General features: G+C 38.0%; 2 protein-coding genes across 4 annotated transcripts in view; one reads left to right on the top strand and one right to left on the bottom strand.

Moving 5' to 3' along the window:
• SKP2 (S-phase kinase associated protein 2) overlaps window positions 1–7,549 on the top strand; it is a 33,341-nt gene extending 25,792 nt beyond the window's left edge. The window contains exons 8-10 of the mRNA XM_045999308.1: window positions 669–720; window positions 910–1,017; window positions 6,105–7,549. Of these exons, the coding sequence (XP_045855264.1) occupies window positions 669–720; window positions 910–1,017; window positions 6,105–6,318 (374 nt within the window). The 3' untranslated portion in view covers window positions 6,319–7,549. The remainder of the gene's footprint in view (window positions 1–668; window positions 721–909; window positions 1,018–6,104) is intronic.
• Window positions 7,550–22,804: 15,255 nt separating this feature from the next.
• The window catches only part of NADK2 (NAD kinase 2, mitochondrial), a 47,460-nt gene continuing 45,376 nt past the window's right edge, over window positions 22,805–24,888 (bottom strand). For all 3 annotated transcript variants that reach the window (XM_046000583.1, XM_046000584.1, XM_046000585.1), the window contains one exon: window positions 22,805–24,866. In XM_046000583.1, coding sequence (XP_045856539.1) covers window positions 24,728–24,866 — 139 coding nt within the window. In that variant the 3' untranslated portion in view covers window positions 22,805–24,727. The remainder of the gene's footprint in view (window positions 24,867–24,888) is intronic.

Raw genomic sequence — 24,888 nt, 5'->3', positions numbered from 1 at the left:
TATATTATTTGAGTTGGAGAAATAAGTTTTTTTCTGCTTGTAGTAGCAATGTCATTTTTTAAAATAATTCATGATGTCCCCCATTGATTTAAAGTGCTACTTTTTTTTTTTAAGATTTTATTAATTTATTTGACAAAGAGATAGAGAGCACAAGTAAGCAGAGCGGCAGGTAGAGGGAGAGAGAGAAGCAGGCTCTCTTCTGAGCAGGGATCCTGATTCAGGGCTTGATCCCAGGACCCTAGGATCATGACCTGAGCCAAAGCTATTTAACTGACTGAGTCACCCAGGCGCCCCTTAAGTGCTACTTTTATTATACATTATTCGTTTATAGATGATGGTGTTTGGTTTTGCATTTTGCTAGTGCAAGTGGGATTTTTTTTTTCTTTTTTCCCCACCTAGGTATTGCAGATACATAGCTAAACTGTGGGTTGTTACTAACTTACCATAGTACATATTACATCAACTACTATTTCTAGTTGATTCTCTTGGATTTTCTAGATTCAAAATCTTACATACCAAGATAATGATTTTGTTTTCTTTCTCATAGTGTGACTCTAATTGCATTCATTGTTCCAAGCTTCTAGCACCAAGTTAAATGATAGTGTTGATAGCAAATATCCTTGTCTTATTCCTCACTTAATAGTGACCATCATTTTTTTCTTCCCTAGATGTCTCTACCTTAGTTGGAAGATGCCCCAATCTTGTCCACCTAGACTTAAGGTATTTTTGTTTTCATTTATTTATTTTAAAACAAAAATTGAAAAATCATGACTGCTCATTGAAGGTGGAAAGGATCTTAACTTGGTGAACTGAAGGAACGAAACAGTTGGTTATTTCCGTTTTCTCCATCTGAGCTGATGTGTAGTTCAGTTTGAATCAGTTTGACTCTTCTCTTCTGCTCTGTTCCAGCGATAGTGTCATGCTGAAGAATGACTGCTTTCCGGAATTTTACCAGCTCAACTACCTCCAACATCTCTCACTCAGTCGGTGCTATGATATTATACCTGAAACTTTACTGTAAGTGTTTCATTTTCTTTTTTTTAAAGATTCATTTATTTATTCATTTGACAGGCAGAGAGGCAGGCAGAGAGAGAGGAGGAAGCAGGCTCCCCGCTGAGCAGAGAGCCCAGTGCGGGGCTCCATCCCAGGACCCTGGGATCATGACCTGAGCTGAAGGCAGAGGCTTTAACCCACTGAGCCACCCAGGCGCCCCTCATTTTCTAAAAGTAGGAGAAGAAAGGGAACAAGAGATGTCACTTGGGGTAGTATTTGTTATTAATAATTGCAGGTGCTTAAAACTTGAACATCTGGAGGGGAGGCAGCTGGGAGGGATGGGGTAACTGCGTGACAGGCACTGAGGAGGGCACATGATGAGATGAGTACTGGGTGTTGTACGCAGCTGATGAATTACTGAACTCAACACCAGAAACTAATGATGTACTATGTGTTGACTAATGGAATTTAAATAAAAAAATAAATAAAACTTGAACATCGATATGGGTGTACCACAAATAGGTTAGGGAAGTCCAGCAAAACAGAAAAACCAAGACAAAATTTTTTCCTTAAAAAATCTTGGAAAGTTGACTGAGATAGTTTACTAAATATTTATTATTTAGCTAGAAGCATGTTTAAATAGTAGAATACCATACTCTAGTATCTGGAAGACTTGAAAAAGGAAAAATCCTTCTTACCTCCAGGGAGCTCAGAGTATAACTGGGGAGGCAAATCCAGTGGAGACTTCCCCCCCGCCACATTTTTCAAATCAACTCCCATTGACTCTGACAGACTCTCTCTGGGCTGAGAGGAAAGTTCTGTAATCTTCTAGTGATGTCTGTCCTGGCCGGTGGTCAAAGAATGGGAAGAATGGCATCACGTAAACGGTAAATGTCATGAGTCCAGGGCTGTCTTGGAATGGGGGAGACTGAAGTCCAAAAGAGTAAAGTGACTTAACCTGAAACCATAAAGTGAGTTAAAGGCTAAGTGAGGTCTGCGTGCTAGGTTTTCTAGATAGATGAAAATAGTCTGGCTAATCCAGTGGCTCTTACGAGGGTTAATTTTGTGTCTGCTCAGCAACTTCCACAAATCAAGGAAGAGCAAAAGTTGCTGGTCTTTCTTTTAGAAGGTGCTATTCTCAAGTCATCTTAGGAATAACATTGTCTTTTTATTTTTTTAAAGTTACTTTTTATCCCCAAAGGACTGGAAAATCCTTCCTCATGTAGGATGTAAATGTATAGCAGTTTTATTGAAAACCAGAAGTCAGCGTCATGAGTTTGGTCAGGCACCCTTCTTCTTCCAGCCGGTATACCCTGATTGAGGCCACTGCCCCGTGCAGCTCACTGTCCCAGAGAAGGTCATTTAGCTTCTGGTTCCTGCCCAAGAAGCGTGGGGAGTTTGAACAAAGAATTTATGTAGTTTGCAAATGATTGGTTTGATCTTCTAAGTTAAGTTGCAAGAATTAATAAATGATACTTCAGCTATATAGGGTTAAGTAGTAGAATTAGAAAATCCAGTAATTATATTTTTAATTAATCACTTTAATTAATCTTGGGGCTCAGGGGCTCAGCCAGTATCTTGTTTGAAAAAGCACTGCCTAAAAGGGATGGCAGTCTTTACCTCCATGTCTCTCAGACAGGAGGGTGTGAGCTCATGTACAAGGAACCCTTGCTGAAATCTTGTGCCCTGTGGTAACCAGAACTCCTAGGAGCCTCTAGTGTCCACCCAGAAAGGCGTCCCTGTTACCTTTCTCTCCTGTCTTGCCCTCTGGGTGTCGGCATCATTGCCCATGCAGCCCCTGGGGATGACAGTGATCAGTCTTTTTTGGTTGCCTTTCTCAAGAGAATCTGTTCCCATGTCTCACTTCTGTTCTTTCTCTCCAGAGAAAGAAGCTAAGCAGGTAATCCACAAATGCTTTTTCTTGAGCAGAGGCTAAGGGAAGGCTGTGAGCTCTCACAGTTTAGTATTTTTAGCCAGTACGATAATAACACCTACGGAGTCCTGCCTGCAGGGAGTGTGAGTTGCTGCTTAAGGGCACAGACCTCAAGTCACAGACCTACGTTTGAACCCTCACTGCCTTGTGACTTGTCCTAACCTTATCTTGAAATAAGAGAAACGGGCATTGGGAGTTTGGTTACAAATCAGATCACCAAAAAAAAATGAGAACAGAGAGAAAAAAGATGCTCTCCTTGTACTTTAAAGTAAAAGAGTATGTTTCTTCAGACAGTATGTAAATAGTACGCTGGTTAACCTTATGAATCCATTAAATGAGTTTGCCCATAACCTACCCTTAGAAGTTTCTTAAGATAGAGTGTTATTTTCTCTCATTTCATTCTGGCAGCTGATGTACTCGAAATTCACAGTAAGAATTCCAGGATCCTCAATGGTAATTTTGAGAAAGCCATTTATGCTAAAGAATTTTTATTTCTTAGAAGTGGGAAAATAAAATTTGAGTGACTTTCTTCGATAATGCTAGTGCTTTAGACTATTTGGGAAACTAGGTTTTTCTTCTACAGGATGTGTCCGTATTGTGTCTAGTCCTTTAGGCCTGAATTGATTTTATTTTATTCCAACTATGTCCAAACTTTCTTCTGATCATTCTGTATTTCTCGCCCAAGTAAGAAAGCCACGCTGGAGCTAGTGAACTGATCTGAGATTGGGAGAGACTAAGTAGAAAGTCTGTGTAGGAGGATTTGTAGTTAGGCATTGATTAATTACATATGGTTACATACTAACTAATACAAATATAGTTACTAAATAATATTGTTACAAACTTACTAATAGATTTTATAAGGAAAATAGGAATGTGTAGTTGAGGTGAAGTGTGAACCTGTGAAAGGGTCTATAAGTATCTTTTGTTTACTCAGATGAAACAAAGATACACAAGACATTATCAAACAATGACACACAAAGGTACACGAGACACAGGGACGCCTGTGGCTCTGTTGGTTGGGCATCACCTTCAGCTCAGGTCATGATCCCAGGGTCCTGGGATTGAGTCTGTTCAGTTTCCTTGTGTGTTCAACAGGGAGCCTGCTTCTCTCTCTGCCTGCCTCTCCCGCTGCTTGTGCTCTCTCTCTCTCTCTCTGACAAATAAATAAACAAAATCATAAAAAAAAAAAAATTATCAGTGCCCTTTTAAACTTCTTAAAATTGGAAATAATGGCTCTTCATTGCTATTTACTGTCCTTCGGTTGCTTTTCAGTCTAAAGAGATGCTTATAAATGTGCTCTGTTGTGTTGTAGATGACACGTGTACTGAGGGGCTTTTGACGCTTATTTTGTTTCATCCCCTTAAAATTTTGAAAGACTTTCTGGCTTTTCGATTTGGATCATCCCCCGTCCCATGGTATGCAGTTCACTACTTTCTCACCTAGGGCACCTGCGTGTCTCTGAGAGTCCACTGTCATTTCCTTACGCCCACCAAGGCTGTTGCGAGAACATTCTTCTGCCGTCTGCTGCGCACCCTTTGCTCACTCCCACCTGCAGTGTCTGCTTCTGACTCTAATTCCGTCCACTGTAGAAGGACTTACAGTTTGACTAATTCAGATAGCCTAGCACCCAGATTCTCATCACAAAGTTCTCAAATACTCGGATTTCACGTAAGAGGGATTTAAGATTTAAGGTTGGGGCAGAATTGCTGTCATCTTAAGGGATGTTGCGTATGAACATCTATGTGCTGTGACTTTTCTTTGCACTGCTGCTGCTGTATTCCAGAGGTTAGTTTACTTTAAGAAGAATGGTACTTCACTATTCCTGATTTTCTTTTTTGGCTGTTGTAACCTCCAGATCATATTGTCCTTTTATGAATACCAAACGTGTTTATTTTACTTAGTACTTTCATTTTCTAAATTAGCCTTCGTCTTTATTCAGCTAATATGTATTAAACATCTGTGGTGTTTAATACACTTGTTGAGTGTAGAAGAAATACATTTAGGGGGTAGTGGGATGACCGGGAGGGTGGGTTGAACGTGGAAAGTCCTAAGGCCGGCAGAACAGTTTGAGTTCCGTAAACAAGAGGGCAGCATCAAAGGCTTGGGGGGATGGAGTGGGGGGAAGGGTGACATCATCTTAGCTAGGCTTGAGGAAGATGCCTTGGACATCGGCATATAGAGTAGACTGGAAGGAAGAAAGAGTGGAGGACAGGTGACTATTACTATGAAGAAAGTTTGTGTTTTTTAGTAGTGATCGGCAATATGAAAATACAAAGGATGCTGCTGACACTAGGTCATTGATGTGTTCATTGATCTGCAGTGGGATTTTGTTGATATTCCTAACTAAATATTCCCTTTCCTAAGACTTTGTACTCTGTGTCCCAACCTGGAGCAAATACAGATCAGAGAGATGAATTTCTAAGCACAGAGATCTGAGTTAAAGAAGAAAGAATCATTACCTAAAAGTATTTACTTTGGAGAAACAGGCTCCCTTTTTTGTGACCAGAATGTCACTGTTGACAGACTTGTATTTCACTTGATGGAAAAGAGCTGAGAAGAGGGTTGGCATACATGCAGCCAAAAAAAAAAAAAAAAAAAAGTAATATGTAGGGAAGTCAGATGGCTTTCTTTTCCCTCTCATAGAAAAGGTGTGACCAGTTACTCCTTTTCTCCATCTGCAGCCAACTACATAGCCTTGTTTAAAGTACTTTTGCAAAGTCGCTGTTAGGTTTTATCACGGAATGGACTTACTAAGAAGTTACCGTAACTTCTGCTGCTCATCTTTTGAGAGGAGGAGACTAGTTCAAATAAAGGTCAAGTCCATGCTTGGAAATCACGTATAACCTGAGGTGATTCAGTAAATCCTCTCGATTTAAATCAAGAATAGAGAAGGGAAACAACTCTGGTTGGATTTTAAATAAACCTTACTAGTTAGGTTGTGAGAAAACCTCTAATAAAATGCACCTGCGTGGGCCCTAAGGCCATGTTGTCCAGGCTGTGGTCCATGCTCTCTGGTTTCACTCACCTTTGCTGTTTTCTGGATCATGGATGGCACGTGGTGTTTTCAGTGGGCGCTATGTATAGACTGTAATACAAATGGTAAAAATTGGGTCATGTAACTCGAGTGGATCAGTCCCCGTAGATCCTGCTACTCTGAAAGGTCTCTCTTCCTTTCCAGTGAACTTGGAGAAATCCCCACACTAAAAACACTACAAGTGTTTGGAATCGTGCCAGACGGTACCCTTCAGCTGTTAAAAGAAGCCCTTCCTCATCTACAGATTAATAGTTCCCATTTCACCACCATCGCCAGGCCGACCACTGGCAACAAGAAGAACCAGGAGATCTGGGGCATCAGATGCCGGCTGACGCTGCAGAGGCCCAGCTGCCTGTGAAGTATTTATCGCAAGATGGTGTCCCCTCTTTTCTTTGGAACAGGGAAAATGGGCAAGAAGCCCGCCTGCTGGAGCGCTCGGCTCTTTTTATTCTTGGTTTTCCCTTTGCCTGCCTTCTACAAGTATATTAGACACCGTTTGAGAGCGAAAACAATGAAGTTTTGCTTTTTCTCAATAACCAGAAAAGCTTCGTTCACTGCTTCTGTGCACTTAAGAGCCCAAGTTTAAAGGCCCTTTTAGGAGAGCCTGTAATTTCAGGATAACGCTAAGCAGCAAGATTTGAGCCACCTCTTTCAAGTGCCCTTCTTGTTCCATCTGTTTAGAATCAAGCGTAAGAATCACCACCAGCAAATCATTTTCACGATCTGTGTGGTAACTTTCTTTTATTTAATTTCTCAGTATTGCCTTATGAGACATAGATCGGTAGAAGTGTTTGTATTGTGAACGGAACAAAAGGAGAATCATAGGATTGTCGCATTCATGGCACTCTCTTCTGGAGATTGCAGAATAGACCTTTCAGCTTTGCCTTTTAGATTTGAAGTTAGGTTCATGGAAACAGAGCCCTGGGCAATTCATCTTGAAACCTAAACGAGAAACAGCTAGCCATCAGAGGCAAAGAATTGGTCCAGCATCTGAAGGCGCAAGAGGCTATTTTCCATGCCGGGTTGATCTGGACTACCCTCCAATGAACATCCGTGAAGTTTCCTTCATGTGTTGTGTTCCCAGAATGCCGAATTGTGGCCTTCTAACTTTATGATCAAATGATGTTACGTGCGTTCTTTAGCTTTTAAGATGACTCGCTGTGTTTTAGAAAGGTGATAGTAGCCAGTCTTTATTCTTGAAACGTTGGCTGAAATGCCAAACTGAAATTGCCTGCCATTTTCCTTTATTGCCAAGGTGCTTCAGGTTATTTTTATATGACTCTGGAATCAAGTATTTTAAATTGCCTTCTTTAAAAAAAAAAATTATCTCCCACAATAATTGTTGGAAAGTCATTGTTGTCTAAAGTTCCTGGACCTAGAGTTTCCAGAGAACCACGTGTTCGTTCACCCAGAAATACACGCTCGAAGTAGGTGTGGGCTCCATGTGGTTTCAAAGCAGTAAGACAACTTGAAACTACGTTAAAGTTAAGATTTGGGTGTGGAATCTTTGGATGGCAACAGTGATTTTTTTTTTTTTTAATGGTGTCTAGAAGAAAAAAGATTAAATTCTACCTAAGATTAAAAAAAAACAAACACACTACTTTCTTTGAATTGATGACCTTCCCATATGTTTGAAATGGAACAAAAGGAGCTAAAACCTATTACTTCTAGTAGCATTGTTTTTAAATCAGACTTTTCAAATGTTGGAAACAACGATATGAAGTGCCCTTATCTGCTCAGACCTAAGGAAGAACATTTTAAAGTGGCCTTGTACGGGAAATGATTATGTTTCAATTTTGTACTAGTTAAAAAGTGCTAAATATACTACATGAAATTATTGTTTACAGATTAGTGACAGGGGCTGATGATAGGATCCATTTGGACTGTGATTTCCAGATGCCCTCAAACATACAGTACTTCCCAACTGAAGTCCAGCCATAAGCTATTTTTGTATGTGATTTCTACTTTTATAGACCTGTTTTAAAATAAAACACATTTTTATAAAAATGAGTACTTTCGGTAAGTTGCATTCCTTTGTTCTTTCTCTATTTTTTTCCTTAAGTGCTCTAGTTAGAAAGCCCTTGATGTGGTATGTCCTTGCTATGGTGTGCTCTGGGTCATAGCCTTCTAGTTAAAGACCTACAAAACTAGTCTTAAGTGGTTCTCTTTGTTCCATCTACTTCATATTTTTTTGTCAAATTAAAATGATAGTGTAGAATGCTTTCTGAGAAGGTGTTAAGTAAGGCTTATTCTTAACCTTTAAAGTGCTTCTAAAATAGTAATATTTATAAAACATTTGAAATTCAGGTGACTAATGTGATACTCAAGTACTAATAAAAGGCAGCAAGTGGCACTTTTAAAATTTAGACTGGACCGGCTAACACTATATATTTTACTCTTGTTAGGAAACTGTTTGACTGGTTCACTCTGTACCTAAGAGGTCTTGGAATTCAGTTCTCTCTGAATCGTCCATTCAAATGGTAGAATAGTGATTCTTGCTGAACATCACCTTTTTTTTTTTTTTTTTTTTTTTTGGCTGCTTTTGGTTATGCTCTGTTATCACTTTTAGAATTCCTTAATTATGAAAAATGTCAAATACATGGAGAAATTGGAGACTCTCATGAACTTCATCACTTTTATCATTAACTTACAGCCTATCTCATTTTAGTCATCATCACAACCCCCCACACCCCACCTGCTCAAATTACTTTGAAGCAGGATTATATTTTAGTATGTACATCAGAATTTAGTATATGCATATACTAGTATATAGTATATACATATACACATACTAAATACAGAAATTTAGTATATACATCAGAAAGAGATTCTCCTGAATTAATTCTGCAACATTAAATGTCGAGATGCTGTAGAAAATTCCCTAGTGGGTCTCAAGTGCTTTCCTTACACAGGTTTGTTTGGATGAGGCCTCAGATACAAGGCGTGATCTACATGTGCACTTGATTGACACTCTCTTGAGTCTCTTTGGGTCCCCCCCGCCCAGCTTTTTTTCCTTACAGTTTGTCTACTGAAAAAAGAGGTTGTCCTGAGTTCAATATTGTGACTGTTGGCATGATCTGGAGTGACATGTAACAGGTTCATCTGCCCCCTATTTCCATAAATTGGTAGTTAGATTCAGCAGCAAAAAGCCCTAAACCAAGGGGGATTTTGCCACCCAGGAGACGTTTAGTACTATCTGAAAACATTTTTGGTTGTCCCAAGCAGAGAGGTGCTGTTGGCATCTAGCAGGTAAGAGACCATGGGTGCTGCTAACTAACCATTTTACAGTACACAGGACAGCTCCCCACCACAAAGTATTTTCTGGTTCAAAATATCAGCAGTGCTGGGGTTATGAAACCCCAATCCCAAGGCTGATCTTCTTACAAGTTCCTTTCTCAGCGAATCAATTCTTGCTAGCTGGTATTGTGTTCTTCGGTCAAGAGGCATCTAACATCTGGCTGTCATTCTTTTTATGTTTCTAACATCTGCCTGTGGCCCTTGATTCCTACCCTCTCCCATACCCACAAGTTCCAGAGATCGGAATTTCTGGATAAGGTAATTTGTATCTCTTCCATCCTGGTGAACTTGATTTCAGTCCAACAATTACTGAAGACCTACAGTGTGGAAGATACTGTGTTTGAGGGGCAGCACCTGGGAGGGTGCAGAGAATCTGAGGAAAGGCACGATACCCGAGACTGGGAAGACTAGAAAGAAACCCCTTTCCACCGGCTACCCTGACCTTGCCCAGAACCAGCAAGAAGGCAGCTGCCTCTTTTGTCTTCCCCTTCCCAAACTAGCCGAATAGCCAAGGAAGTCAAAAAAAGACTCTTCATCTTGAGGCCAACTCTTGTGAAGCTCTAGATTTTGGCAATATTTTACACTGCTTTTAGAGTAGATAACCCTCAATAACCCGTTTAAAATCCTCATGGAACTATTTAGAAATCAATACAATGATTTTGTGAGAAATCATTCCACAAAGAGATGTTTTGAAGAGAAGATCTGAGGTAGGAGGAAATAGCTATATAATCAAAATGTAATTACCAAAGATATTTTAAATAGATTGTTTTCCTGTGAAAGCCAAGAAGAACCAGCCTAGTGTGACGTCATTCAAGACCTCTTCATCCATTTGAAGACAGTAAGTGTGGGAAATAGCATTGGTAGTTGGGGGAAATGTCTATTTAGAAGGACATTTTGTAAAAACGTTGTTCTCCAATACTGTCCTACTTACTTATTTCAAATACCCATCTATCAGATTCCCCCCTACACACACACCACAAGGAAAGAATGTTAACTTTCAGTATGTTCAAACTATTGTTTAGTATTGTTAATTAGCAGTTTCTTCCCTAGCTATTGTCAGTCTTTATTCATTGTGCAGAAGTACAGATGAGAACTCATTGTCCCCACTCCTGAGGAATTCACAATTAAATGGTATCAAAAGCTGTATCTTATTCAGATCTTTTCTGTATTTTTTTCAGGATCTCAAATTTTTATTTTTTTAGCTATTGAGACTCAGTTTTTGAAAAGGGAGAAATGAGGACTCTTGGGTGGCATCGTTGATTAAGCATCTAACTCTTGATTTCGGCTCAGGTCATGATCTCACGGTGGTGAGATCGAGTCCCGCATTGGGCTCCATGCTCAGTGTGGAGCCTGCTTGTGACTCTGTCTCTCCCTCTGCCCTTCCCCACCATGTTCTCTCTCTCTCACTAATAAATAAATCAATCTTTTTATGAACAAAATTAATTTTAACCCATGCCTTTACTATCCTATAAAATATTCAAATTAAAAATTTTTTTTTCTAATTTTCTCTTTAATTCCCCTTGTTTAGTCGGTAATTTTCTTTAAAAAAATGTACCTTAAAGCCCATGACACTTAAAAAAGTACTCTTCATATTTTCCCTTAATGTAGAAAACTTAATAAGCCTTCTCGTTGACTTGTGTCCTAATCCCCTCCTGCTTATTTTTAATGTTAAAAGTCAAGAACACACTGCATTTGAAGTAAACGATTCCTCCTTGTAGCTCAGTAATCCATCAGTATATTTACTCCTATCTCTTCCCTTTCATATATCTAATTCTTTTCATTATATCATTTATATGTCATGATATCCTGGGGATCTTTCTGCTTAATTGTCTTGGAAGATACTATCCCTACGTATAATGAAGCATATATTATGTTACATTGGCACAATGGAATGGATTTTTTAGTGATTTAGATCCTGAATTACCTCTTTTGTTTTTAAGTCCTTTTTAAAAATTGAGGTACAGTTGACGTAAGTTTCAGGTGTGCATCAGGTTGATTTGACAATTATACGTTACAGGTGTTCACAGTGGTCACCATAGAACCTTATTACAGAGTTAGTGGCTATATTCCCTATGCTGTACTTTTCATCTCTATGACTTATTTTATGACTGAAATTTGTACCTCTTAATCCCCTTCACCTATTGCGCCCAACCCCCATCCCTTCTTCCGTGTGGCAACCTACCAGTTTCTTCTCTGTATTTGTGAGTCTGTTTCTGTTTTGTTTGTTCATTTTCTTTTTTAGAGGACACATTTAAGTGAATCATATGGTACTTGTCATTCTCTGTCTGACTTCTTTCCCTTGGAGTAAGACCCTTTAGGTCTGTCCATGTCACAAATGGCAAGATTTAACTTCTGCAGGTAAATAATATTTGTCTGCCATATCTTTACCCATTCATCTATCGATGGACACTTAGGTTGCTTCCATATTCTGGCTATTGTAGATAATGCTGCAGGGAACATAAGGGTGCATATATCTTTTTGAATTAGTGTTTTTATTTTCTTCAATAAATATTCAGAAGTGGAATGGCTGCATTATATTGTCGTTTTATTTTTAATCTTTTAAGGAGCCTTCACATTGTTTTACATAGTGGCTACATCAATTTACATTCCCACCAACAGGTTCCCTTTTCTCCATATCCTTGCCAACACTTGGCTGGCTTTTTTTTTTAAGATTTTATTTATTTTTTGACAGAGAGAGAGAGATCACAGAGAGGCAGACAGAGAGAGGAGGAAGCAGGTTCCCTGCTGAGCCGAGAGCCTGATGCGGGGCTTGGTCCCAGGACCCTGAGATCATGACCTGAGCCGAAGGCAGAGGCTTTAATCCACTGAGCCACCCAGGCGCCCCAACACTTGGCTTTTTTAAAATAACCACTCTGACAGGTGTGAGGTGGTATATATTGTGATTTTGATTTGCATTTCCCTGTTGTTGAGTGATGTTGAGCATCTTTTCATGTCTGTTGAGCATCTGGATGTCTTTGGAAAAATGTGTTTGGGTCCTCTACCCACTTAATCAGATTATTTTTGGTATTGAGTTCTGTGAGTTCTTTCTTTATCTTGGATAATAACCCCTTATTGGATATGTCATTTGCAAATATCTTCTCCCATTTACTAGTATTTTTTTTTTTTTTTTGGTGGCTTCCTTTGCTATACAAAAGCTTTTTATTTTGATGCAGTTCCATTTGTTTATTTTTGCTTTTGTTGCCCTTGCTTGAGGAAACACATCCAAACAAATACCACTAAAACCGGTGATAAAGTGTTTACTGCCTATGTTTTCTTTTAGGAGTTTTGTGTTTTCAGGTCTTCCTTACATTTTAGTCATTCCGTTTTCGAGTTTATTTTTGTCTTGAGTGCCAGAAAGTGCTGTCGTTTCATTCTTGTGCGTGGGGCTGTCCGGGTTTTCCCGCACTATTTAATGAAGAGGCTATCTTTTCCCCATTGCATATTGCTGCCTCCTTTGTCAGGGATTATAGTGGATCCTTGAACCAAATGGCTTTGAACTTTATGGGACCACTTATATGCATGGTTTTTGAATAAATATATTGGAAAAATTTTTTAGAGATTTGTGACAATTTGAAGAAATTCTCAGATGACCCATGTAGCCTAGAAATATCAAACAAAATTTAAAGAAGTTAAATATGTCATACGTGCATAAAAATATGTAGATATTAGTCTATTTCATCAATTACTACCATAAAATGAACACAAACCTATTACAAAATGTTAAAATTTATCAAAACTTACATAAGCACACACAGACTGTACATGGTGCAGTTGAAAGAAATGTAAACAATGTGAAGATGCGGTTTTAAATCGTAATTATATAAAATTAACTGTGATACAGACTGTGCCATTGTGGTAAATTTATAGCCGTCTGCTGCTGCTATTTGCTCTGAGCTCGAGGGTTGTGAGTATTCACATAAACGACCATGTGAGGCTAATAATCTCATGAGCAGTTCATCTTCAGCAAGTTGCATATTGCTTTGAAAAAGTAATTTCGGGCACCTGGGTGGCTCAGTGGGTTAAAGCCTCTGCCTTCCGCTCAGGTTATGATCCCAGGGTCCTGGGATCGAGCCCCACATCGGGCTCTCTGCTCCGCGGGGAGCCTGCTTCCTCCTCTCTCTCTGCCTGCCTCTCTGCCTACTTGTGATCTCTGTCTGTCAAATAAATAAATAAAATCTTTAAAAAAAAAAAGAAAAAGTAATTTCTCACAGGTCTCACTTATCTTTCATCATGCTTAGTACAATACTGTCAACCTTGAATAATGCCTGAGGACTCATATGAAGTGCCACTAGTAATACAGGAATTGGTCCCAGGAAGCAGAGAAAAGTTGTGAAATTACGAGAAAACTTGAATGGCTTGATATGTACCATAGCTTGGTGTCTGCAGGTACTGTTGTCCATCATTTCAAGGTAAGTGAATCCAGGGTAAGAACTATTGTAAAAAAAAAAAAAAAAAAAAAAAGAAAGAAAGAAAGAAATAGAAATGTATGAAGCTGTTGATGCAACCACACCAGCAGGCATGAATACCATATGCTATGTACAAAATACCTTTTTATCTTGTATTGAAAATACAGCTTTTATATGGGTTCGGGATTGCTATAAGAAAGGTATACCTATAGACTAATACAATTTGAGAAAAGACAAGGTCATCATATGACAACTTGAAGCAAAAGGAAGGTGAAGCATTTTAAACTGGAGAATTTAATGCCAGCAAAGGATGGTTTGATAATTTTATAAAGAGGTTTGGCCAAGATAACAGGGGAAGCACCTACTACCAACAAAGAGGCAGGAAACAAGTTCCCAGACCCCATTAAGAAAATCATTGAGGAGAATGGATATCTGCCTGAACAGGTTTTAATGCGGATGAAAGTGGGCAATTCTGGGGAGAAAAAAAAAAAAAAAAAAACGTGAAATACATTTATTGGTAAGGAAGAGAAGCAAGTACCAGTATGCAAGGCAGGAAGGGACTGGCTACTTTTTTACTTTATTTATGATCAACACTGCCCATTGCTAACCCCCAAGCCTTGAAGGGAAAAGAAAACACAAACTGCCAGGCTTTTCACTGAGAAGGCCCAGATAATAAGAACTCTTTCTAAATTGGTTCCATTACTGCATTGTCCCTGAAGTCAAGAAGTACCTTGCCTGGAGGGGACTATTTTTTAACATTCTTTTGATATTAAACAATGCCCCTGGCCATCCAGAACCTTGTGAGTTTACCAGAGTAGTCTGCTTGCCCCCCAACACAATGTCTCTAATTGAGCCTCTTGATCAGGGGGTCATAATGACCTTCAAGGCTTATTACACACGGTATTCTATGGGAAGGTTGTCAATGCTACGTGAGAGAACCCTGACAGAACATCATGGGGAAGTCTGGTAGAATTTTGCCATGGAAGATGGCATGGTTATAGAAAAAGTCATGAAAGCTATCAAGCCCTGAACAAATTCTGGCTGGAGAAAAGCATGTCCAAATGTTGTGCCCGACTTCACAGGACTTATGACAGAGCCAATCAAGGATATCATGAAGAGACTGTGGATATGGGAAAAAAAATTAAAAGTTAGGGATGAAGATTTTCAAGATAGGGTTTTTGGAGAAATTCAAGAGATAAAGGCACCACACCAGAGGAATTAACTAAGGATGACCTGATGGAGACAGGGCTGAACCAATGCCAGATGACGATAAGCACAACACAGAAGCAGGGCCAGAAAACTGGTGTTAGACAGTCAGGCAGAAGGGTTCTGATTCCTCAAGACTGCTTTTGATTTCTACTACCTGGACCCTTCTATGGTATGGCCGCTGGAATGAAACAAATGGTGAGAGGAAAACCGGTACTGTGTAGAAATAGTTTTAAAACAATGAAAAAAAAAGCAAAAAGGACAGAAATTACGATGTATTTCCATGCAGTTACTGAGTTTGCCTGCCTCTCCTGCCTCCCATTCCTCTCCTCCCCCTCTTTGCTTCGGCCACAGTGTCTCTGTGCAAGACCGGCCCCCCTCTTCCTCCTCCTCTGCCTACTCAACATGAAGACAGTGAGGATGAAGACCTATATGATGATCCATTGATGAATAGTAAATAATCCTGCTGTACTCTTAATAAACTTACCTGCTGCATATATGAGCGTCTTCGTGTGAAATCGAACTGTACGGCGAGAACGGATACGTCTTTGTGTCGCCATCATCATCACCTCAGTATTCCTAGGGCAGAACGTCACATGCAAGGCGTGTGTAGCAGTAGACAGCCTGTCCTTACATAGGCTTAAGGTGAGTGATATTTAATATAAAATTAATAAAAATATTTTTTAACTTTTAATTAAATTTTAATTTTAATTTTTTATTTAATAAAATAAATATTTTATAACTGCTTTTGAAGAATTACATTACAGTATGCCTCTTTCTTGTGACTGGAGAAACCATATCAGCCCATTAACAAGGTAAGTGGTTTTTCCAAAAAAAAATGTAACAGTGTTTCTAATACTGTGTTATGAATATGACTATAGTACTCTATACCATAAGTATTTTAAAATTAATGATTCATTCACTGGTGTACAGGCTAGGCACTGTGAAAGCATAGGCTACTATAAAGCAATGATATTGCTGCTATGTAATCGAAGCATGAATCATTATACCTATAAATATGAATTTGTTTTTCACATTATCTTTTCATTTTTCATATTTAGCATTAATATGTGTAACATTTAGTGTTTTGTGTAAGACAGTATTGATGTTAGTAATGACATCTGATTAATCTTATAAACCGATGATGTAAACTTGTGGGATTGATAAATATAGTAAGTATAATACTGTAAATGTATTTTCCTCATGATTTTTTTAATATTTTCTGTAGCTCACTTTATTGTGAGAATACAATATGTAGTACATGCACAAACTGTGTTAATCAACTATTGTTCTCACTAAGGCTCTCAGCCAACAGTAGGCTACTAGTAAAGTTTTGGAGGAGTGAAAATCCTTTGGAGGATTAACTGTGCTGGCAGGGGCCCCTAACTCCCTCATTGTTCAAGGGTCAACCGTAAAAGCTTTCGGTTTTTCACTGTTGATTATGATGATAGTTGTGGGTTTGTCATATATGGCAAATATATGTTGATATTTCTTTCCTCTATACAAACTTCGTTAAGGGGTTTTATCATAAATGGATATTGAATTTTATCATCTACTAAAGTGATCATACGATTTTTATCTTTTTTTCTTAAGATTTTATTTATTTGACAGAGCACAGCAGGGGGAGTGGCAGGCAGAAAGAGAGGGAGAAGAAGGCTCTCTGCTGAGCAAGGAGCTGGATGCTGGGCTTGATCCCAAGACCCTGGGATCATGATCTGAGCCAAAGGCAGATGTTTAACCAACGGAGCCACCCAGATGCCCCTATTTTTATCTTTTGTTAATGTGGTATATCATGTTGATTGATTAGTGGATATTAAGTCACACCTGCACTTCTGGAATAAACACTGTAATGGATTTATGATCTTTTTAATATATTGTTGAATTCAGTTTGCTAATATTTTGTTGAGGGTTTTTGCATCTATGTTTGTCAGGGATATTAGCCTGTAACTTTTGTTTGGTTGGTAGTGTCTTTGTCTAGTTTTGTTATCAGGTTAATGTCGGCCTTATAGAATGAGATTGGAAGTTAAGTGTTCCTTCCACTTCAATTTCTTAAAATAGTTTGAGAAAGATGAGTATTAACTTTAAAAATTAATTTTTTTGCTAAAGTTTATCTGACTCCATCTGGTCCTGCACTTTCATTTGCTGGCAATTTTTTAAATTACAGACTCAATTTCTTTACTAGTAAGTGGTCTGTTAAGGTTTTCTCTTTCTTCCTGATTCTGTCTTGGATTATATGCTTATAGGAATTCATCATTTTTTTCAAGGTTGTCCAATTTATTGGTATAAAACTATTCATAGTAGTCTCATAATTTGCAGTGGCAGTTCTAAGTTCACTTTGAATTCTGATTTTATTTAGGTCCTCTTTTTTTGAGTCTAAAGCTCTGTCAATTCTGTTTATTGTTTCAAAGAATCTGTTCTTTCTGTGTTTTGGGGTTTTTTTACTCATTTCATTTATTTCTGCTCTGAACTTTATTATTGCTTTCCTTCTGCTAACTTTGGGTTTTGTTTATTCTTCTTTTTCTAGCTCCTTTAGTTACATGGGTAGATTGAGATTCTTGCTGTCTCTTGAGGTAGGCCTGTATCACTACAAACTTTCCTTAGAAGTGCTTTTGCTGCATCCCACAGATATTGGAGTATTGTGCTTCCAATTTCATTTACCTTTAGGTATTTTCTGATTTCCTCTTTGCTTTCCTCATTGGCCCCTTGGCTACTGTTTAGCCTCCACATGCTTGAATTTTTCCATTTTTTCCCCCTGTAATTAATACCTATGTTCAAACCGTTGTGGTCAGAGAATTCTCTTGCTAGGATTTCACTCTTCTTAAATTTATTGAAACTTGTTTTGTAGCCTAACATGTGATCCGTTCTGGGCAATGTTCCATGTGCACATGGAAAGAATGTGTATTGACCTGTATGGGGGTGGAGTGTTCTATATATGTATCTCCTAAGTTCCTCCTGTCTAATGTGCCATTTAAAGCTGTTTCCTTATTGATTTTCTATCTAGATGAAGTATCCGTTGGTAAAAGTGCAGTGTAAAAGGCCCCTGCTATTACTATGTTACTGTCAATTTCTCCTTTTATGTCTATTAGTATTTGCTTTATATATTTAGGTGCTCCCATGTTAGATGCATATTTATAAGTGTTCTATCATCTTGTCTTGTTAGGTCAATCCCATTATGATGATGATGATGATGATGATGATGATGGTGATGATGATGTAAGCCCTTGTCTCTTATTAGTTTTTGTTTTAAAGTCTATTTTGTCTGACAGAAGTATTGCTACCCCAGCTTTCTTTTCATTTCCATTTACATGGAATATCTTCTTCCTTGCCTTCACTCTTAGTTTGTGTATCTTTTGGTCTGAAGTCTCTTGTAGGCAAGATATAGATGGTCTTTACTTTTTTTAAATTTGTATATATTCAGCCACTCTCTTTTGATTGCTGCATTTAGTCCATTTACATTTAATTATTGATAGGTATGTAATTACTACCCTTTTGTTCATTATTTTCTGGTTAGTTTTGTACTTTTCTTCTGTTGTCTTCCCTTGTGGTTAAAGAACTTTTTTTTAGTGTTACTTTTTGATTCTTTTCTCTTTATTTATGGTGCATCTTTTCGAGGTTTTTGGTTTGTGGTTACCACAAGACCCATATATAACAACCTATATATATATAGCAGTCTGTTTTAAGTTGATGGTTGCTTACATTTGAAATCATTATTTTTTTAAGATTTTATTTATTTATTTGACAGACAGAGATCACAAGTAGGCAGAGAGGCAGGCAGAGAGAGGGGGAAGCAGGCTCCCCGCCAAGCAGAGAGCCCAATGCGGGGCTCGATCCCAAGACCCCGAGACCACAACCCGAGCCAAAGTCAGAAGCTTTAACTCACTGAGCAGCCCAGGTGCCCCTGAAAACATTCTAAAAACACATTTTTACCCCTTCTGCCCATGCTTTGTTTTTGACATGATATTTTATGTATCCCTAACTACTGCGGTTGTAGCTGATTTTACACTTTTTTCTTTTAACCTTCCAACTAGCTTTATAAGTGGTTGATCCACTACTTTTACTCTAGGTCTGCTTTTACCAATGAGATTCTTTCTCTTTCATAATTTTCTTCTAGTTATGGCCTTTTCTTTTCCACTTAAATAAGTTCCTTAAATATATCTCATAACGCTGATTTAATGATGAAGAATTCCTATAACTTTTGTCTAAAAATCTTTCTCTCCAATTCTGAATAATAATCTTGCCAGGTAGAGTGCCCTTGGTTGTAGGTTCTCTTTTTCTTTTCATAGCTTAACATATTTTAGCAATTCCTTCTGCTCTGCAAAATTTTTGCTGAAGAGTCAGCTGATAATCTTATGGGGGTACATAATTAGGGTTTTTATCTTTAGTTTTTTAATGTTATAATTATTGTATCTTGATATAGACCTCTTCAGGTTCATCTTGCTTGTGGTTCTCTGTGCATCCTGGACCTGGATGTCTGTTTCCTTCCCCAGGCTTAGGAAGTTTTCGATTATTATTGTTTCCTCATATGAATTTTCTGTCTCCCTCTTTTCTCCTCTGGTACCCCTATAATAGGAATGTTAGTCCATTTGATGTCATCTGAGGGATCCCTGAAATTATCCTTATTAGATTTTTTTCTTTTTGGTCAGCTTGGGTGATTTCCACAACCATGTCTTCCAGATGCTGGTAGTACTTTGGCATAATCTAAACCGCTAGTGTATTTTGTTATTCTTCAGATCTGATTGTTTTGTTTCTATATATTTGTTGAAGTTTTGTGTTTCTTCCAAGTTTGGTAAGTATCTTTATGACCATTACTTTGAACTCTTTTATGAGTAGATTGCTGATCTGTTTCATTTAATTCTTTTTCTGAATTTTATCTTGTTCTTAGTTTGAAATATATTCCCGTCTCCTCATTTTGTGTGACTCTCTGTGTTTCTGTATGTTCGGTAGATCAGCTATGTCTCCCAGTCTTGAAGGAGTGGGCTTATGTAGAAGGTGTCCTGTGGGACTCAGAAGTGCAATCTACCATTATACCAGAACCAGGCACTCCAGGGTTGTCACATGTGGGGTGTGTGCACTTTCCTATTGTGGCTAGAGCCCAACTGCTGTGAACCTGCTACTGGGCAGAGCTGACCCCCAGTTTAGCTGGCTGGAGCAGCCTGGTGCAGTCGCTGTAGATGCTGGTCAGCTGGGCTGCTCTCCCAGGGGAGGAACCACTTTGGGGAGACAGAAGCGCTGGATCAGACCAAAGCTGCCCATTGGGTATAGTGGCATGGGAACTATTTTGGAGAGGCACCTGCTAGAGCAGGCTGGTTAGATGGATCAGGTCTGCAGAGGAACGTCAGGGCAGGACAAGGCAAGCAGTACTAGCTAGGTAGAGCCAGAAACAGTGCCTACCACCACTAGACCAAGCAAGGTCCTTTGTCAAAGATTAATTGTATATAGTATACAATACAATAAATAATTATGTTTACTTCTGGGGTTTCTGTTCTGTTCCATTGATCTATGTGTCTGTTTTTGTGCCAGTACTATACTGTTTTGATTACTATAGTTTTATAATATAACTTCAAGTCCTGAGTTGTGATACTTCTTCCAGGTTTGTAACTCCTTTTTTTTTTTCCTTTTTTAAGATTTTATTTATTTATTTATTTATTTATTTATTTTAAAGATTTATTTATTTATTTATTTATTTGACAGAGAGAGAGAAATCACAAGTAGGCAGAGAGGCAGGCAGAATGAGAGAGGGAGAAGCAGACTCCCCACTGATCAGGGAGCCTGATGCGGGGCTCCATCGCAGGACCCTGAGATCATGACCTGAGCTGAAGGCAGAGGCTTAACCCACGGAGCCACCCAGGCGCCCCTGTAACTCTTTTTGATAGCTTTGGCTATTCAGGGTCTTTTGTTGTTCCATACAAATTTTAGGAGTTTGTCTAGTTCTATGAAAAATAGTGTTTGCATTTTTTTTTTTTAGATTTTATTTATTTATTTGACAGAGAGAGAGATCACAAGTAGGCAGAGAGGCAGATAGAGAAAGGAAAGCAGGCTCCCAGCTGAGCAGAGAGCCCAATGCGGGGTTCCATCCCAGGACCCTAAGATCATGACCTGAGCCGAAGGCACAGGATTAACCCACTGAGCCACCCAGGCGCCCCTACTGTTTGCATTTTGATAGAGATTACATTAAATCTGCAGATCGCTTTGGATAGTATAGATATTTTACCAATATTTGTTCTTCCCACCCGTGACCATATGTCATCTTTCATCAGCATTTTATAGTTTTCAGAGCATAGGTCTTTTACCTCCTTAGTTAAGCTTATTCCTAGGTATTATTTTTGGTGCAACTCTAAGTGGAATGGTCTTCTTCTCTTTCTGCTGCTTCATTATTTGTGTATAGAAATGCAACAGGGAGGCACCTGGGTGGCTCAGTGGGTTAAAGCCTCTGCCTTCAGCTCAGGTCATGATCCCAGAGTCCTGGGATCGAGCCCCCCATCGGGCTTTCTGCTCCGTGGAGAGCCTGCTTCCTTCTCTCTCTCTGCCTGCCTCTCTGCCTACTTGTGATCTCTGTCAAATAAATAAATAAAATCTTAAAAAAAAATGTATTATCAGTTTACCATTATTTTGTTGAGGATTTTTGCATCTACATTCATCAGATATTGGCCTGTAGTTCTTTTTGTGTGTATGTGCTATATCTAGTTTTGGTACCATAAAATGAATTTAGAAGTTTTCCTTCCTACTTCTTGAATAGTTTAATAATAGGTATTAGCTCTTCTTTAAATGTTGGGTAGAATTCACCTATGAAGCCATCTGGTCCTGAACTTCTGATTCCTAATCCAATTTCTTTGCTGGCAATCGGTCTGTTCAAATTTTCTGTTTCTAGGGGCGCCTGGGTGGCTCAGTGGTTTAAGCCGCTGCCTTCGGCTCAGGTCATGATCTCAGGGTCCTGGGATCGAGTCCCGCATTGGGCTCTCTGCTCGGCAGGAAGCCTGCTTCCCTCTCACTCTCTCTGCCAAATAAATAAATAAAATCTTTAAAAAAAATTTCTGTTTCTAGGAATTTATCCATTTCTTCTAGGTTGTCTAATGTGTTAGAATATTATTAAAAATTATATGCCAATTCTGTATTTCTGGTTGTTATTTCTCTCTCATTTGTGAGTTTGCTTTTTTTTTTGAGGAGTCTGACTAGAGATTTATAAATTTTGTTGATCTTTTCAAAGAACTAGCTCCTGGTATTTTTTTTTTTAACTTCTTTATCATTTATTTCTGCTCTGATTTTATTATCTCCTTCCTTGTGCCGGTTTGGGGTTTTGTTCTTTTTCTAGTTCCTTTAAGGGTAAAGTTAGGTTGTTTGAGCTTTTTTCTTGCTATAAACTCCCCTTAAGAATTGTTTTTGCTGCATCCCAAAGATTTTTTGGTTGATTCATTCATTGTTTAGTGGATGTTATTTAAACTCCATGTATTTATGGTCTTTCCAGATTTTTTTCTTGTGGTTGATTTCTAATTTCACTGACTTGTGGTTAGAAAAGATGCATGGTAGGATTTTGATCTTTTTGAATTTGTTGAGACTTGTTTTGTTGAGAAGGTTCCATGTGCATCAAGTGACTCTTTGATACAAAATTTGTATTAACTGGTTCTAATGGTTTTATACGTAGTTTATTTTGATACTTAAAAGTATAATGAATGGAAATTATTTGAAGGCTAGTAAAACATTTAATATTATTTGATTTACTAGGACTATGAATATAAATACCTGTGAAACATCAAACATAGTAGGTACTTTACCCTTTGCTTATATAATAAGCCCTAGTTCTGTGTGAAATATTAGCAGTCAATGAAACCAAGAGGGCACAGCACTGGAAAAGGTCTGAAACATAACATTTTGGAAGAATCTGGCTTTCTAATGATGCTGTAAGAGTAAGAAATGTAGTTTAAAAAACAAAGATAACACTAGTTTAATTATGTTTATTCACATAGTTGCCATTAAAAGGTTAACTCCTTCATAAAAACATTTCTTCTATTGTAATATCCTTTGCCTCTTCTCTCTTCCAAATAAATCCCCCCCACATAGCAGAAGTGTTAGAAGTTACAGTGCGAAGGAAGCAAATTAACTATTTTTTAAACCTTTAAAACGTGACTGATGAACAATTTTACAGAGTAGGTTGCCTATTAATATGTTACATATTAACAGATCTACGGTACCATTTTGGACAATAAGATTTGCTTGATATAAAGATGGAGCTGGAATTTTTGTCAAGCAGGTATTTAAACCTCTTAGAAGAGTTTTTATAAAGAACTGAAATCCCATACCATAACGCGTTCTCTTCAGTTAATCATTTTAAATCAAGCCAGAAACTAGATCCAGCTCTAGGAAAACACTGATTTGTTTTTATGCGTCATGTAAACACTGTTCTGTCTATGCAGATACTCTTAGAAAAACAGATTCTTGTTCTGGATATACATCAAAACCTGGGTTACCTTTGTGTAACGTTTATTTAAAAATTTGACAAGAACATGTTAAATGTTGGCAAAGCTAATAGCACTCAATTTGATTATACATCCTAGCTTTCACAGAATTTGAGCTCACAAGACTCAAGCTCTATTAGGATAGACTCTTTCATTCATCAGTGGATACCCAGCATCTGACACAGCACATGACACAAGTAGGTGTTCAATAAATATTTCAATGTTGAATATAGCTTCTTAACAGCAAATGAAAAAAATACAACTCTGAATAAATTTGCTCATGATGCAGCAATAGGTGCTTTTTGTAAGAATTCTAGGATTGCTTAAGTAGATCAAGAATTAGATAATTTCTTCTCAAACTAAAGGAACTCTTATTGGGGGGGAGGAGGGGAATGGAAGCCATAATATTTTATCTTTCACAAAGCTAATTTGTAAAACATGGAATACAAGACTAGGTAAAAACTACCATGATATTAAAAGTAAGGCAGTTCCAAAACTGATGTTTTGCATATTTATTGAAGAATCCCATTTTCTGACACTACTCCTAATACTAGATGAAAATATTTTTTAAAGGTTTTACCAAACTACTAATATGTCTAATTAGCTCATCTTTTTAGTCTTTGATTCCATGTTAGAGTTTTAAATACAGAAGAACTCTATTAAGATTCAAAAGCATTCAAAAAAAAAAAAAGTCTAGGACCTAAATTAGCTATTGGATAATACATTTGTAACAGTATCGTGATTTGTCCAGATGTACTTTTTCACCCACCACTCTCAAAATTAACCTGAAAGTCAATTATTAAATGAAAACATCGATAATTTCAAAAATGACTGTTTGAACTTCTTAAATCAGTAGAGAGCCATAACAATATTTTACTCTGAAATTAGAAAATTCTAAGCACATATAAAAAACATATTTACCTACTTCAATTAGGTCAATGTCAGGATTTATCAAAATTCTCCATCAAAATTGTTTAAAAATCTTGATTTTTAGGTACTATAAAAAATATACACTAATCAAATGATATGTGTTTGGTCTGACCAATTCCGCAGTTAGAAAGGGAAGGGGGAAAAAAAAACTTGTAGAGTGAAATTTCAAATCCTAAATATTTAATCCTTTATTTGAGCCTACCCTCTCTCAAAAGCTATCAGTACTCCTGGATACCAACTATAAGCAATATAGAAATTTCACTGGTATCAATTCTAATCTGTTTAGTCCATCCATTTTCTAACACAGTGAACAATCTTTTCTATCTGAATTCAAAAGAAGGAGAATGCAAATCTCACTTTCTTGGTCACCTTTGAAGCCCAGGGCCAACCAGTCTCAAGAATAAACAAAATATGGTAGTCTGTTTCTGCAGTGAAAGCATTTTCCCAGTAATCAAAATTTGTCATCTGAGGAAATCTTTCATTGTTCTAGAAGCACAGTTCGAAGCTCATCTTCTTTATTGATCATCATTGAAGCAATTGCTCCATCATTAAACTCAAAAGAAGTACCTCCATCTACAACCATGCAGGCATCCCAACAACGAGAACGAACACACACCCTGAGAAGAAAGAAACATCTCA

The sequence above is a fragment of the Meles meles genome, chromosome 3, assembly GCF_922984935.1.
Source record: "Meles meles chromosome 3, mMelMel3.1 paternal haplotype, whole genome shotgun sequence".
NCBI lineage: Eukaryota > Metazoa > Chordata > Mammalia > Carnivora > Mustelidae > Meles > Meles meles.
The sequence above is the reverse complement of the archived record's forward strand: the minus strand, read 5'-3'. Positions and strand labels throughout refer to the sequence as shown.